This window comes from Mustela putorius, unplaced genomic scaffold, assembly GCF_011764305.1.
Source record: "Mustela putorius furo isolate JIRA1106 unplaced genomic scaffold, ASM1176430v1.1 tig00000596_pilon_pilon_pilon, whole genome shotgun sequence".
NCBI lineage: Eukaryota > Metazoa > Chordata > Mammalia > Carnivora > Mustelidae > Mustela > Mustela putorius.
Genome location: NW_025421428.1, coordinates 12249808 through 12265154, shown reverse-complemented (window position 1 = coordinate 12265154; position 15347 = coordinate 12249808). Strand labels below are relative to the sequence as shown.

At 57.1% G+C, this 15347-nt stretch overlaps 1 protein-coding gene and 1 long non-coding RNA gene across 4 annotated transcripts in view; one reads left to right on the top strand and one right to left on the bottom strand.

Moving 5' to 3' along the window:
• The window catches only part of PRRT1B (proline rich transmembrane protein 1B), a 36542-nt gene that overhangs the window by 14829 nt on the left and 6366 nt on the right, over positions 1 to 15347 (bottom strand). For 2 of the 3 annotated variants that reach the window (XR_006607460.1, XR_006607461.1), the window contains exons 2-3: positions 9980 to 10440; positions 9049 to 9195 (exon numbers count right to left, since the gene is read on the bottom strand). Coding sequence is in view for 1 of the 3 variants with exons in the window: in XM_045082634.1 (XP_044938569.1) it covers positions 7912 to 8061; positions 9049 to 9195; positions 9980 to 10440 (758 nt within the window). In the remaining 2 variants the exon portion in view is untranslated. Of the gene's footprint in view, positions 1 to 6635; positions 8062 to 9048; positions 9196 to 9979; positions 10441 to 15347 lie in introns of those variants that run through there. The other variant, XM_045082634.1, reaches the window with a different exon arrangement.
• Positions 11759 to 13652, top strand: LOC123392791. The gene is made up of 3 exons (XR_006607462.1): positions 11759 to 12471; positions 12688 to 12763; positions 13290 to 13652. It is a non-coding gene; the product is annotated as an uncharacterized LOC123392791 (long non-coding RNA).

Sequence of the window (15347 nt, the reverse complement as noted above, 5' to 3'; positions counted from 1 at the left end):
ACAACACTGTCTCATCTTAGAGGTTTAAAGTACAGAGACTCAACACTCCTAACGATGCTGAGGGCTCAGGAAGGAGACGCATGGAGGTGTTCTAGAATTAGCTCTCAAATGGTCTAGGAAGAAGATACAAGTGCTAAGAACGCCTGGCGTTGAGAAGAGAAGGCAATACGTACTCTCTAGGGGACCACCAGAGCTGCAAAAGGAGGTCTAATTTCCAAGCTAACAAGAAGAAATGGAGTAACACCAGCTGATCTAGAAGGAGCCAGGAAAGGAGAGAGAACGAACTGTGACACAGGTAGAACCAGGACAAAGCAAAGACATGGTGGTGGGATTCAATCCCAACACGTTTTGTTCGAAGTAGGCTCCACACCCAGCAAGGAGCCCAACACAGGGCTTGAACTCACGACCCTGACATTAAGCCCAGAGCAGAATGGGGCACCTGGGTGGCTCAGCTTGTTAACCATCTGCCTTTGGCTCTCATCACCATCCCAGGGTCCTGGGATCAAGCCCCACAACAGGCTCGGCAGGGAGTCTGCTCCTCCCTCTGCCTCTGCCTGCCACTCCCCATGCCTGTGCTCGTGCTCTCTGTCAAATAAATAAAATCTTAAAAAAAAAAAAAAAGACCTGAGCTGAGATCGAGAGTCAGACTCTTAACTGACTGAGCCACCCAGGTGCCCCCAAACACATTTTTTAAAGATTTACTTATTTGAGGGGCACCTGGGTGGCTCAGTGGGTTAAAGCCTCTGCCTTCGGCTCAGGTCATGATCTCAGGGTCCTGGGATCGAGCCCCGCATCGGGCTCCCTGCTCGGGGGGAGGCTGCTTCCCCCTCCCTCTGCCTGTCTCTCTGCCTACTTGTGATCTCTGTCTCTGTGTCAAATGAATAAATCTTTCAAAAGAATAAGATTTACTTATTTGAGAAAGAGACAGCATGTGCGTGCACGTGGGGGGGCCGCAGAGGAACAGCATCTTCAAGCAGGGTCCCCACTGCGCATCCGACCAAGACTTGGACAGCTCAACCTGAGCCGTCCAGATGCACCAAACACGTTATTTGTTGCTCCTGGGTGGGGCAGCCGGTTACGGGTCCCACTCTTGGTCTCGCTCAGGTCATGCCCTCACAGCCATGGGATCGAGCCCCGAGCTGCGGAGTCCGCTTCAGTCTTTTTCCCTCGCTGCTCCTCCTACTTGCACACGCCCACTCTCTCTAAAATAAATAAATACAATCTTTAAATAAGTAAACAAACAAAACGCCGTAAACAGGGGCACCTGGCCGGCTCCGTCCGTGCAGCATGTGACTCTTGCTCTTGGGGGGGGAGTTCGAGCCCCGCGCTAGGTAGAGAGTAGACTTTAAAACCATCTTTAGGGGCGTCCGGGGGCTCAGTGGGTTACGCGGCTGCCTTCGGCTCAGGTCATGATCCCGGCGTCCTGGGATCGAGTCCCGCATCGGGCTCTCTGCTCGGCAAGGAGCCTGCTTCTCCCTCTGCCTCTGCCTGCCACTCTGTCTGCCTGTGCTCGCTCGCTCTCCCCCTCTCTCTCTCTCTGACAAATAAATAAAAAAATCTTAAAAAAAAAAATTAAAAAAAAAAAAACATCTTTAAAAAAAACAAAAACCAAAAACTAAATGGACTGAATTCTCCAGTTGAAAGGCTATCAGACTCTTTTTTTTTTTAACATGTATGCCGTTAACATGATGTATTTATCTAAAATGTAATGGTAGGGGCACCTGGGGGGCCTTAGTCATTAAGCATCTGCCTTCAGCTCGGGTCATGATCCCAGGGTCCTGGGATCGAGCCCCGCATCGGGCTCTCTGCTCAGCGGGGAGCCTGCTTCCCCCCTCCCACTCCCCCTGCTTGTGTTCCCTCTCCCACTGTGTCTCTCTCTCTGTGGAATAAATAAAATGTAATGGTACAGAAACGTTGAAAGTAAAAACTGGAAAGATACACCCCACAAATACAGCCCCCCCAAAAGTTAGCATAGCTGGTATTAATACCAGAAGTAGCCTTTACGGCAAAAGGTCTTACTAGAGTTATAAAGATATACTCGACAATACATGAGTATTGGTATCTTCAACCCTAAGCCTACATGCAACTCATTACACAGTCTCAAAATATCGAAAGCAAAAGCCAACAGAACCGTGAGAGCGAACAGACAGAGGAGATCCCAGTGGGAGGTTTCAGCGCTCCTCTCCCGGGACGCGTGAGGAAGGACTGCGATCTTACACGACACTTCCCGAAACAAGAAGAAAGTGAGAAGCATGTCTGAACTCTCGTAATGAGGCCAGCAAAACTCTTTAAATTTAAAAAAAAAATTTTTTTTTAAAGATTTTGTTTGACAGAGAGAAATCACAAGTAGGCAGAGAGGCAGGCAGAGAGAGAGAGGGGAGGAAGCAGGCTCCCTGCAGAGCAGAGAGCCCGACGCGGGGCTCGATCCCAGGACCCTGGGATCATGATCTGAGCCAAACGCAGAGGCTTTAACCCACTGAGCCACCCGGGCGCCCCAAGGCCAGCAAAACTCTTGATACTAAAACCATAGCAGGAATGAAATCACAGTCTGTCTCACTCAGGGACACAGATGCAAAACTCCTACACAAACCACACTGAATCTGGTGACACGCAGAAAGGATAATACATCGTATCGAGATGGGCTTATTCTAGAAGTGAGAAGCTGCTCTAACATTTGAAAATCAATATCAGGGGCGCCTGGGTGGCTCAGTGGGTTAAAGCCTCTGCTTTCGGCTCAGGTCATGATCTCAGGGTCCTGGGATCAAGCCCCGCATTGGGCTCTCTGCTCAGTGGAGAGCCTGCTTCCCCCTCTCTCTCTGTCTGCCTCTCTGCCTACTTGTGATCTCTGTCTGTAAAATAAATAAATAAAATCTTTAAAAAAAAAAAAAAGAAATGAAAATCAATATCAGTTCATAACATTAACAGAATAAATCAGAATTTTCTCAGAGGATACATGAAAGTAATTTAGTAAAAATGCAATGTCCATGCACAGTTTTTTTAACTTTGAGGAAACTAGGAATAGAAGGATATTTCCTTAATCTGAAAAAACTTACCTATTATTTTTAAAAGGCTGAATGTTGCAAGCCTGCCTTTGAGACAAAGAGAAAGGTAAGGTAACAGGACGCCTGGGTGACTCAGTCAATTAAGCCTCCGCCTCCAGCTCAGGTCCTGATCCCAGGGTCCTGGGAATCGGGCCCCACGTCAGGCTCCCTGCTCAGCAGGAAGCCTGCTTCTCCCTCTCCCACTCCCCAACCTTGTGTTACCTCTCTTGCTGTCCGTCAAATAAATAAATTAATTAATTAATTAATTAATTAATAATCTTAAAAAAAGAAAGGTAAGACTGCCATTGTCGGGACCTTTTCCCAGGATTGTCCTAGAGGTCCAGACCAGTGCAGGAGGGCAAACACACACACGCACAAAGGGGTAAGTCTTGGGAAGGGAGACAACTCGTTATGCAGATAATACTGTATAAACAGAAAATTCAGTAGAACCTACAGATAAATTATCAGAATAAGTGAATTTAGAACGCTTGCTGGATACAAAGTCAACAATCAAGAATCAATTGTATTTCTGTATACTAGCAAATAACAAAAATATTAAACTGATATTCATAGTAGCATCAAAGCAAATATTCAGGAAGACTAAAATATACACAATATTTCTACACAGAAAACTATAAGATCAAGGGGAAAATGTTTTAAACACCTAAACAGGGGCACCTGGGTGGCTCAGTCATTAAGCATCTGCCTTTGGCTCGGGTCATGATCTCAGGGTCCTGGTATCAAGCCCCTCGTCTGGCTCCTGCTCAGTGGGGAGCCTGCTTCCCCCTCTGCCTGCTGCTTCCTCTACTCATGGTCTATCTCTGTCAAATAAATAATATCTTAAAGAAAAAAAAAAAAACACCTAAACAGATAAGGAGATTTACCGTTTTTGTTGGAAAAGTTAGCACTGTAAAGATATCAACTGTTCCCAAATTAATCCACAGATGTAAAACAATCTTAGTCAAAATCCCAATCTTGATTTTGGTGAAAATTGACAAGTTAATTCTAAAGTTCATTAAAAATACAATTGGTTTTATAGGCACCTGGGTGGCTCAGTAGGTTAGGCCTCTGCCTTTGGCTTGGGTCATGATCTCAGGGACAAATGGTTTTAAAGATTTATTTATTTATTTATTTGCCAGAGAGAGAGAGAGAGAGACAGGGAGAGAAGGAACATAAGCAGGGGAAATCAGGGAGGGGGAAGCAGGATTCCCGCTGTGCAGAGAGCCTGATGCAGGGCTGGGTCGACCCAGGACTCTAGGATGACCTGAGCCGAAGGCAGAGGCTTAACGACGGAGCCCCCCAGGCGCACAATACAAATGATTTTAAATGGCCAAGACCCGTAAAGATGGTGGGAGGGCTTGATGTTCCCAACTTCAAGACTTAGCCGTCCACCGCAGTCACGAAGTGTGACACAGAACAACACTAGACGGACACAGCCCTCTGGGGTCTACTCCGGGGAGCTGACAGGTCCGGATGTGCAAATCCGCCACCAGTGAACCCAGAGCTAGAAGACCACAGAAGAGAATAGCTTCATGACCTCGGAATAGGGGAATTTTTCCTAAGCCACAAGAAGCTCATCCACGAAGGAAAAGACATATGTGCACCTCGCAACCGAGAACTCGCTTGCGTCAGGCGACCGCAGGGAGAACACATCAGGAGCCGCTTCCCTCCGTCGGCAGCTGCAGGTGCCGCGGCCTGGGCGCGGGCTCGCTACCACCCGCGCCGCGACTTAGACGGTCGCGGGCTTCAGGACGGAGGACAGCCGCCGGCCCCTCCGCTGCTGGGGGGCTGCAGCCGGCAGCATCTCCTTGCACGTTTCAGCGGACACGGACACACGGACACACACACACACACACACACACCCGACCGCAGGAAAGCCTCTCCTCAGCACGCCCAGGGCGAACCCCTCGACACCAGGCGACCGCGACCTCTCTGCTGTCACACCCGAACCCGCTCCGCCTCGGTTCCACCCGACATTTAGGACTTGCCCAGCGCCCTCCCTTGGGGTGCTCTGGTGACTACAGGGTCTGATAAAAGTCTCCCAGGCCGGACTGGAAGCTTCGGGAAACAGACTCCTCCCTCCCCGCTGCAAACCCTAAAGCTGGAGCTGCCCGGTCAAAGGCGCGCGCCTTTCTGGGTCCTTTCAGGGACACAACGCACCAGCCCACCCGTTGGAAAGCGCAGCAACGGACCGCGCAAGCCCTCCTCGCCCGCCCCCTCCCAGGGCAGCTGCTGTCAGCCGCCGAGAAGGTACCCTTCTAGACTGTTCTTTGCGCGTACACGCATGTGAGCACGTGGTGCGTGCATTCTGCAGGAGGCCACAAACACCGGGGACAGCGCACACCGGCAGTGAGAGAGTCCGAGTTGAGTCCCTCGCCAGCTCCCGGCGCATCCCGTCCGGTCGGCCCCAGGCTGACGGCAGAAGCCACCTCGCGGTCCACATCCGTACTCGCCGGACACGCCGTCCTCCCCGTGGCTTTCCAGGGTAAGCAGCCTCCCCTCTCGCCCAGCGCCCCGAGCTGCAGACCTCCCCCGCCATCCTCTGTCGCCAGCGGAGGGCTGTTTTACACTTAGCTCTTTAACCCGTCTCGGAGTTGTTTTTGCATGTAATTATAAAGAATTATTTTTTCCAACCAGATAACCAACTCTGTAGTAAGAGCCTTCCTTGACTCTCCCAATACTTAAAAAATGCCATTTCGATCAGATATTAACACACAGATCTACACACTCAGAATGTTTTCTGGGCTTTCTATTATTTTTCACTGACCCATCTCTGTGGCAAAGCCATGCCGTCCTGATTTTTTTTAAAAGATTTTATTTATTTGAGAGAGAGAGAGCACAAGTGGGAGAGGAAGAGAGGTGCAGAGGGAGAAGCAGGCTCCCCACTGGGCAGGGAGCCTGACTTGGGGCTCGACCCCAGGACCCCAGGACCAGGACCTGAGCCAAAGGCAGAGGATTAACAAGCTGAGCCCCCAGGCGCCCCGAGCGGTCCTGACTACAGCAGCTCCCGGGGCAGCTGCAGGCTGTGAGCGCGCACGGTCACACGGTCGGGGCACAGTTGATCTCACTCGATCAGTCTTTCTGGTGTGGCTCAGTGGGGTTGGGTGGGGGACTTCCTCCTCGCTATGCGGATGGGTTTTTATCTCGAGTCACAGGCCCCTTTGAGGATCTGGACACCTTCCCAGGAAAACGCCATGAATGGCTTTTCCTCCCTGGTTGGGAAGCTCCGGGCTGTGCTTCAGCCCATGGTGAGGGCCTGCTCCCTGCTCTCTCAAAACCTCTGGCTGTGGGAGACCCTACAGAAGTCCCCACCGTCTGTACGCAGCTGGTCCAGGCTCTGTGCGGGACACCCGTGGGGTCCCCACGAGTCTGCCCACCACTCCCAGATCAGCTTGCACCGCTCCCACCCCATTTTACAGATGGGGAAATCCCAATTTTCTCAAGAAACCAGAAACTCCAGGGCCTGGGTGGCTCCGTGGGTTAGCGCCTGCCTTTGGCTCAGGTCGTGATCTGGGGGTCCTGGGATCGAGCCCCGCATCGGGCTCCTGGCTTGGCGGGGTGCCTGCTTCTCCCTCTGCCTGCTACTCTGCCTGCTTGTGCTCTGTGCCAAATAAATAAAATTCATAAAACAGAAAAGAAAAGAAGGAAGGAAGGAAGGGGGAGGAGAAGAGAAGAAAGGGAAGGACCGGGGAAGGGAGGGAAGAGCTTCTCTGAAGGCAGGGACCGGGGCCGGGGCCTGGACAAGTGGGAAGGTCAAGGGCCGGGAAGCTGCAGGAGGCCTCCGCGCCCCACTCCCCAAGCCCCCTTTCTCTGCAGACGGCTCTGAGCCTTGCTAGCGCGGAAGGCCATTCTCAGGACCACAGCTGACCGGGGGGTACCAGGCACGAAGCGGAGACACACATGTGCACCGCTACAGGCCACCAGCAGCCTCTGGGGCGACCTGAGTGCTCCCCGGCCAGGGTGGCCCTCGCCACACAGGGGACCCCCAGGGGAGCCTCCATGGGTGGGCGATAAAGTCAGGGCCCGGAGGAGTGGGAGTGGGGCCGACCGGAGACTGCAGGCGGCGAGAGTCAGCAGGAGGCGGGACGGAGGGGAGAAGCCGCCCCCTGAGAAACGGGTCACATCGCAGAGGGGCCACGCAACAGGAGCAACCAACAGACCCGGCCAGAGCTGCCTTCCCCAGACAGTGTCTCAGTGACCGCAGCCAGGACAGCCCCAGAGCCCGGCGAGGCACAGATGCTGCCGCTCGCCCCGCCCGGGAGCCGGGAAGCGGCAGGCGAAGCTCGGCCCTGGGGCTGGCCTCTTGTTTATTGACCAGACGCGGGGGCCCTGGTTCCTGCACCGGAGTCGGCATGAGAGCGCGGGGCTCCGGGGTCGGGGCAGGGGCTCAGAACCATCCGCCGGGAGCTACCGAGGAGAGCGGACGCCGCTCGGCTCCCCACGGGGAAGAAGAAACACCAGCGGCTCTGCCTTCGGTCACCAGGCCGGGCTGCAGGTGGCTGGGGCCGGAGTCGGCTCGGGGGACAAGGAGAGCTCTGGTCCCTCCGGGGGTCTGCCGGGTGGGAGGGGGAGGCAAGGGCCCTGGGGGCCGCCTGGGGGCCGAGCCAGCGCGGCCCCCGAAAGACCTCGGGAGGAAGCACGGAGGCCGGGGGCTGCGGCGGGCCCGGGCCCTGCAGCAGGTCAGTTAGGGCGCGGCCGGGGGGGCCACCGGGAGGGGTGAGGCCCCGCCGCGGCTGGGCTGTGCCGAGGGCGCCACACCCCAGCTGTTCCTGCCCCCGGGGCCCCTCTGTAGGCGACAGGTGGCCACCAGCAGGGCTCAGAGTCCACAGAGTCCGTGCGGCTTGGGTGTCCCTGTGCGTCGCCGCGGCCCTCAGGGCAGGTAGAGCGCCACCAGCACGTAGACGACCCAGCCGGCGGACACGAACACCCCGAAGAGCAGGCTGAAGAGCAAGAGCGAGCGGGCCTTGCGGGACGCCTCCTCCGCCTGCGCCAGGTCCCCCCTGCTCAGGGCCGCGCGTGTCTGCAACGAGACGGAGGCGGGTGTGGACACGGAGCCCCGCGCTCCCAACGCCCGGCCCGCGGTACCGATGCCCTGACATGCCTGCGACCTGCCCGCGCCACTGCGCGGGACGTGGCCGCGGCCACGGAGGCCACGGCCACCGGCCCCTGGGCCCCTGCCATGGGCCCGGCCCCCGAGCCACAGCCTGGGCCACCGTCACACTGACCCCAGCCTAGGGCACTGTCGCCCCCACTCTGCAGCGGCGGAAGCAAAGGCTCAGCCGGGGCCATGAGGCTAGTGGGGGAGCCAGAGCTCACAGGTGGCTGGGTGGTGGCCTCCCGAGTCCCCTCCGAGCAGTCCCCAGAGCCGCCCTCCCCCCACCCCCCAGCTCTAGGATGGGGGGAGCCTGACCGGCGCGCGGGCCAGCTCTGCCCCACGCAGAAGCCCTGGGGCCTCGCCTACTTGGTTTCCCAGAACATCCTCATCACCGGGTCCCCAGGGACCAAGCCCGTGCCCGGTCAGGAACGTCAGGATGAAGGAAGGAAGCTATGCAGGGGATGGACAGATGGACGGAAGTTATGCAGGGGATGGACAGGCGGACGGAAGGAAGCTATTCAGGGGATGGACAGATGGACGGACAGACGGATGGACAGATGGTGGACAGACAGGGACAGCGACTGAGTTCACAGATAATGGAGGGGTGAGTGGGTGACGGAGGGAGAGCAGAGACCAGGGAGGCGGGCAGCTGGGCAGGGGGCGGACGAGGAGACGGGAAGGGGGCGGCGGGCAGAACCGGGCGGACGGACGAACGGCGGCCTCCAGCCCGTGAAACACAAGCCCCCACCGAGGCCGAGGCCAGTCCGGGCCTCCTCAGTCATTCACACCTTCGTTACAAACTGGTTTAGCCGCATTTTCTAGAGCGGCTCTCCAGGGGTGTGGCGCGGAGACAGGAGGGCTGAGGACCCCCCAGGTCCCCCGCCCGGCGCCCGCCTGCCCACCCCCACCTACCTCGTGCGAGTACACGACGGCGATGAGCCCCGTGAGCAGGCAGCAGAAGAGCGTCACCAGCACCGACTCCATCATGTGGTCCTTGGGCAGTGGCCTGTGCTCGGCGGCGGTGGCGGGGGCTGATATGCCGGCCACAGGGCCATTGTACTGCGGGGACGGAAGCCACGACCCCGCTTGAGGGGACAGTCATCCGGGGACACCACCCACCCCCCCACCCCCACAGGTGAGGCTGCAGGTCACCAAGGGGCCAGGCGAGGGCCCCCCTCTGCCTTCTCGGGCCACAACCGCGCCTGTCACCAGCCCCCAGGAGTCCCCTCGCTTCTGCGCTCTGCAGACTGCACAGCCAGGGGCCCGTCTCCGTCTCTCCCGGCCCTGACTGGGTTCCTACCACAGGTCCTCTAAGCTCTCCCCGACAGGCACCCTGGGGTCCCTCAGTGTTTCTAAAAGCCTAATCAAGTCACCTGCCACTCAAAGGCCCTGGGGCCTGCACTAGAGACCCCACCCTCCTACCCTGTCTCCTCACGAAGCTGAACTGACCCCCATCATCCCCAGAACAGGGGGGGCCTGGCCATCCCCCAGGCCTGTGCCCAGAGAGCCCCTCCTCCTCCTCCCCACTGCCTGAAAGCTCCTCTTCAGCCCTCAGAACTCAGCTCAAACGCCCCCACCTCTGGGAAGCCTTCCAGGCTTGCCCACCCCCTCAAGCTGCGGAGTCCTTTGCAAGTCCCTCATCTGCAGGGGTCGCGGACAGTGACTTTCCGTCTCTCCATCTCCCAAGCTCTCCCCGGAGAAGGAGGCTGCGGCGAGTGGGGGGCGGCAAAGGGGGCTTCCTGGGAGGTAAGTGCGTGTGTACAAGGGGACTGCACGGGAAATAAGTGGCCCTGGCGCAGGGGTCCCAGGGTGGGGAGGGAGGCGGGGGGCCGGGCCCACTCACCACCGGGAAGGGTGCGAAGAGCGGCGGCGCAGCGGGCGCGGGGTACAGGGGCGCGGCCGGCGGCGGTGGGTACAGGGCCTGGGGCGAGGGCCCGGGCTGGAAGAGGACCGGCCCCTGTGGGAAGGGCGGGTACAGCAGGTGCACGGCCTTGGGGTCCGGTGGCGCGTAAGGCGGGGGCTCGCCCACGAAGCCGATGTTGGGCACCCCGCCGGCTGCCACCTTGGGGCCCTGCTGGGCCTCGCCCGCAGGCTCAGCCTGGGCGGGGGAAGCGGCCACGGCCTCGGCCTCGGCATCGGCCGGAGGTTCCTCCGCAGCGGGGGCGCTGCCCCCATCCACGGCCACCTCCTTGCTGGGCCCTCCGTCCTCATCCAGGAGCCGCAGGCGACACGGGAGCTGCGGGAGCGCGGGGCTCCGGGGGTCCTCCGAGGCTGCGGGGCCACGGCCCCCTTCTGCATCGGCTCCTGGAAAGAAACCCCAGGTGCTGTGAGCCCCAAGTGCCCCCCAGCCAGGTGGGACTCCTCCTGCCTCCCTGCTGCAAATCTCCGCCCCTCCAGGGAGAAAGTTCCATTGGCGCTGCCCATCCCCACCCGCCCGCATCCCGCACTCGGGCCTCTCCCCGCGGCGGGCGCTGGAACAATCTACCCAAAGCGCAAGTGTGGGACAAGAGGGCAGGGGGCTTGCTGGCGTCACTCGGCCAGCGCGTCACCAGGCTGAGCTGGAACACAGGCCTTGCCCCTGCTGGCTGCTGCTGGGCACTTGTCCTGCGCCCGCGGCCCTGTTGCTGGCCAACTGGACCAGGCGAGGATCTGTCCAGGGCAGCCCCTGAGATCTGCTCTGAGAAGAGCTGAGCCAAAGCGATTCCTGGCTTGAGAGCCAGGGAAGATGGGGGCCACCGGGGTAGCAGACCCTGGCCAATGGGCTGACGTCAAAGAGCCAGGAGGTCACTACAGGCCAAATGCCCACTGAGGCACAGAGGAAACAGGAGCCTGAATGGGGGTGGAGAAGGGGCAGAGAGAAGAGCAGCAGGTGGGGAAAAGCCCACCAGCAGCGGGTCGGTGGGTGAGAGCTCAGAGGCCCCCAGGCGCCCAGCTGCCCTCCAGCCCTGACCCTCCAGCCCTGACCCTGGCCTGCAGCATCCATGCTCTCATTCCTGGGGAAACCCATACAGGGAAAGCTCACTAACACGGAGACAGGAGGCCAGATGGGAGAACTGTCCCCTCAGCGTCAATTCCAGGAAGAACCATCACTCAGACACCCCAGCAGAGGCCCCGGCCACAGGAGGGAGTCACGACGACAGACCCAACGGGGAAGGACGGACGCTGCTTCTCCGACGAGAAATCCGCCGCCCCAGCAGCTCAGCCGGTGAGAAACCGTTCGCCCTCTCCATAAAGCCACGCTCCTCTCCTTTCTTTGTTGGACTTTTGCCTGTGATTTTGCCGCAGCTTACCCGCCCCGAATTGCAAGTCTCTGCTCTTCCTGAATAAACCCGTTTGTGCTGGTAAAGTAACAGACTCTTCTTGCCCAGGGTGTCTCTCCGGAGATACCCAAGCAGGTTCTACAAGTCCTGAAGGGCACCCTGACCAGCTGAGTACCGCCGAGTGTCAGGAAGGCCCTGCCAGCGAGACGTGGGTGGGCAGGCAAGGCCCCGCGGCAGGGCGGGCGGCCCGGGGCCTGGCTTTGGACGTTTACTACCCAAACGCTCGTCCAGGGTGTAAGAGGCAGAGAGAGAAGTGAGCAGCTGTAGCGGCAGCGGGAGAGGAGGGAGGAGCCTTGCTGAGCCAGCCCCTCCCATCCCTGGCCTCCTTCTCCCCTCCCAGACCCCCGCCAACACCGTCCCCCACTGGAACTGGGAGGCAGAGTCCGAGGCCAGGGATCCTCAACAGAAGGGGTCCCCAAGAGCAAGGAGTGCTGAACCCCAGCGAACGCCCCAGCCTCCCACTCCCAGCAGCCAGGGTGTCACTCCCAGACCTGCGGGGGCGGGGAGGGGGGTGGTTTATGCTCCACACTGTCACCTGTGGCGACTCCCTAGCCCTGTGTCCCTTGAATGTGGACGGGGCATGTGACACGCTTTGGCCAGCAGAACACTGATAAACACCTTCCAGGGGTGCCTGGGGGGTCCGGACGGTGAAGTGTCCGACTCCGGATTTTGGCTCAGGTCATGACCTCAGTGTCGTGGGATCGAGCCCCGCGGCGGGTTCCACGCTCAGTCCGGAGCCCGCTCGGCCCTCTCCTGTGCTCCTCCCCCACTCGCTCAAACTCACACTCGCTCTCTCTCAAGTAAATCGATAAAATATTCTTAAAAACAACTTCCAAGCAGAGGCTTCAAAAACCTCTCCCCACCGCCGGTTACCACGGGCCGGAGAGCAAGGGCGAGGCAGCGTGAGACGGAGGCGGATTTCAGGCGGGGAAGACCGACGCTTTCGGAGAACGGACGGCCGGCGGCAGTGGCCGCACGGCAGTGTGGACGTGCTCGGTGCCCCCGAACTGTGCAGGTAACAGGGGTGAAGACGGGGCACCCAGGGGGCTCGGCTGGTGAAGCGGCTTCCCTCAGCTCGGGTCGGGATCCCGGGGTCCTGCGATCGAGCCCCGCATGGGGCTCCCTGCTCGGTGGGGAGCCTGGCTCTCCCTCTGCCCCTCCCCCAGCTCATGCTCACTCTCTCTCTCTCTCTCTCTCTTTCCCTCTCTGACAAATAAATAAAATACAAAAGGAAACTACCTGAAAACACTGAAAGTGACCCAAAGTGGACAGACGGTGGAGTTGAAACAGAAGAGCGACCGTCAAAGGTGTGGGTTCCCACAGACTTTCTCTCATTTCCCTCCAGCTCCGGGGGCCACCCCGAGCGACATGATGGGGCAGGACAGGGGACTGAAGCCGCTCCAGAAACCCTGTCACGTCCCGACGGAAGGAAGCCAGAAAGGGCCCCGCAGTGGGAAGAGTGAGGAAATTCTTGGGTTGGGGGAGGCCATGGAGGGGATGTGAGCATAGATAACCCAGGAGCTGGGCCCCAGCATTCGGAGGCTCCTCACCCCCCTCCTGTCCTGGGAATGTGGGTCCCCGCTCGCTTCCCCAACCCCCAGCCCCGCAGGCTTCCCCCAGGTCACAACCCACAGCCCCAGTGCTGACACCACCCAGACAGGATCTGAGACTGAGCCCAGTTAAGGCCACTCTACAGACTCGTTTAAGATGTGGCAGTGGTGACCCGCCAACCCTGTGGCCCCCACGAGGAGCCTCTTCTGTGTGTCCCCTCGCTCACGAACCCCGCCACCTGCCCATCTGGGCCCCTCCCTGCAGTCTCTCCCTGCCTTCCAGAGCAAGGGGGCAGCTTCGGATCACACCAGAGAAGCCGCCGAGGAGCAGAAAGACCAACGCCTGGAAAGGGAGGGCGGCAGAGGGGGCGCCCCTGCTTGTGTACGTGAACGGGGGCGACCAGTGGGTCTGCTTCCCCAAGACTCTCAGACGACCAGAAATCACACATCCTGTGAAAACCCTTAGTCTCAAACAAAACGGGACGATTAGTCACCCGAGACCGGATCCACACGGGTTGTGGGACTCAGCCCCGAGCTGCATTTGTAGGGGACAGACCCAGACCGGCATAAAGGACCACCAGATGACCACCAAGCCGGGGCAGAAGTATACACCTATCAATTAATTAAATGCCAATGTCCCCTACAAAGCCGGGGGGGGGGGGGCTCAGCAGGGGGGGTCTGCATCTCCCTCTGACCCACACCCCCCATGTGCTCTCTCTCAAATCCATTAAAAAATAAAAGCTTAAAAAAAAACTGCTCAGCAGGGAGCCTGCCTCTCCCTCTGCCCCTCCTCTTGCTGGTTCTCTCTCACTCTCAAATAAATAAATAAAAATCTTAAAAAAATAATTAAGTGTCAATGGCATAAATTCTCCAGTCAAAAGACACTGAGTGTCTGGGGAAAAAAAAAAAAAAAAAAGACCCATTTCTATGCTGCCTCCAAGAGACTGACTTCAGACGGAAGGACACACACACTTTAATTGAAGAGATGGAAAAAGGTATCCCGTGCAAATGCAAACCAAAAAAAAGGCGAGTGTAGCTGTGTTTATATCAAAGTAAACTTTAAAACAAAGACTGTGGGGTGCTTGGGTGGCTCAGTTGGTTCAGCATCCGACTCTGTCTTGGCTCAGGTCTCGATCTCAGGGTCGTGAGACTGAGCCCGTGCACTCAGCATGGAGTCTGCTGAAGGTTCTCTCCCTCTCCCTCTGCCTCTCCCCTACCCATACACGCATACGCCCACTAGCTCTTGCTCTCTCTCTATAACTAACTAACTAAATTGAACAAACAAAAACTGTAATAAGAGACAAGGGTATTACATAAGGATACAGAGGTCCAACAGGAGGATACAGCAATTATAACCATGTTTGCTGCCAGCACAGCAGTACCCAGTATACAAGCAAATATTAACAGATCAAAAGGAAGAAACAGAGACGGCAACATTGTAATAGCACGAACTTCAATGCCCACATACATCAATGGACAGAATGTCCAGACAGAATTATCAATAAGGAAACACCAGTCTTAAACATGTCAGACCAGATAGACCTAGAACTACACAGGACATCTTACCCAAGCCCAAGGAAATACACACTGTTCCAGGGAACAAGAGCATCACCAGTACAGAACACATGTGAGGCCACAGCAAGTCTTAATAAATTCAAGACTGAAACCTTCCCAAAGATCTTCTCGAGCCACAGTGATAAAAACAAAACAAAAGAACCTAAAAAGCAGAGGGGCCTGGGTGGCTCAGTTGTTAAGCATCTGTACTTGGCTCAGGTCATGATGCCAGGGTCCTGGGATCAAGCTCCGCATCGGGCTCTCTGCTCGGTGGGAAGCCTGCTTCTCCCTTTCCCACCCACCCTCCCCACCCTGGCTTGTGTTCCCTCTCTCGCTGTCTCTCTCCCTCTGTCACAAATGCAATCTTAAAACAAAACAAAAAAACCTAAAAAGTAATTACAGGAAGAAAACTAGAAAAATCACAGGTATGTGGAAAATCAACACTTGCTGCTGACCAACCACAGAGTTAAAGATGGAATCAAAAGGCAAATTAAAAAACAAAATGCCTCATGACTAATGAATATGGAAATACAACATCCCAAATGTATGGGACACAGCCAAAGCAGCTCCAGGAGGGAAGTTCGTAGTAATCCATGCTTGACCGAAGAACAATAAAGCCTCAAATCAACAACCTGACTTTACACCTCAAGAAATCAGGGGGAAATGCTGCCCAAAGTTAGGAAAAGGAAGGAAATAACAAAGATGAGAGCACAAATAGAGACTAAAGAGAGAAAACAAATCAATGAAACTAAGCGCTAGTTCTTTGAAAAGATAAAATTGACAAACC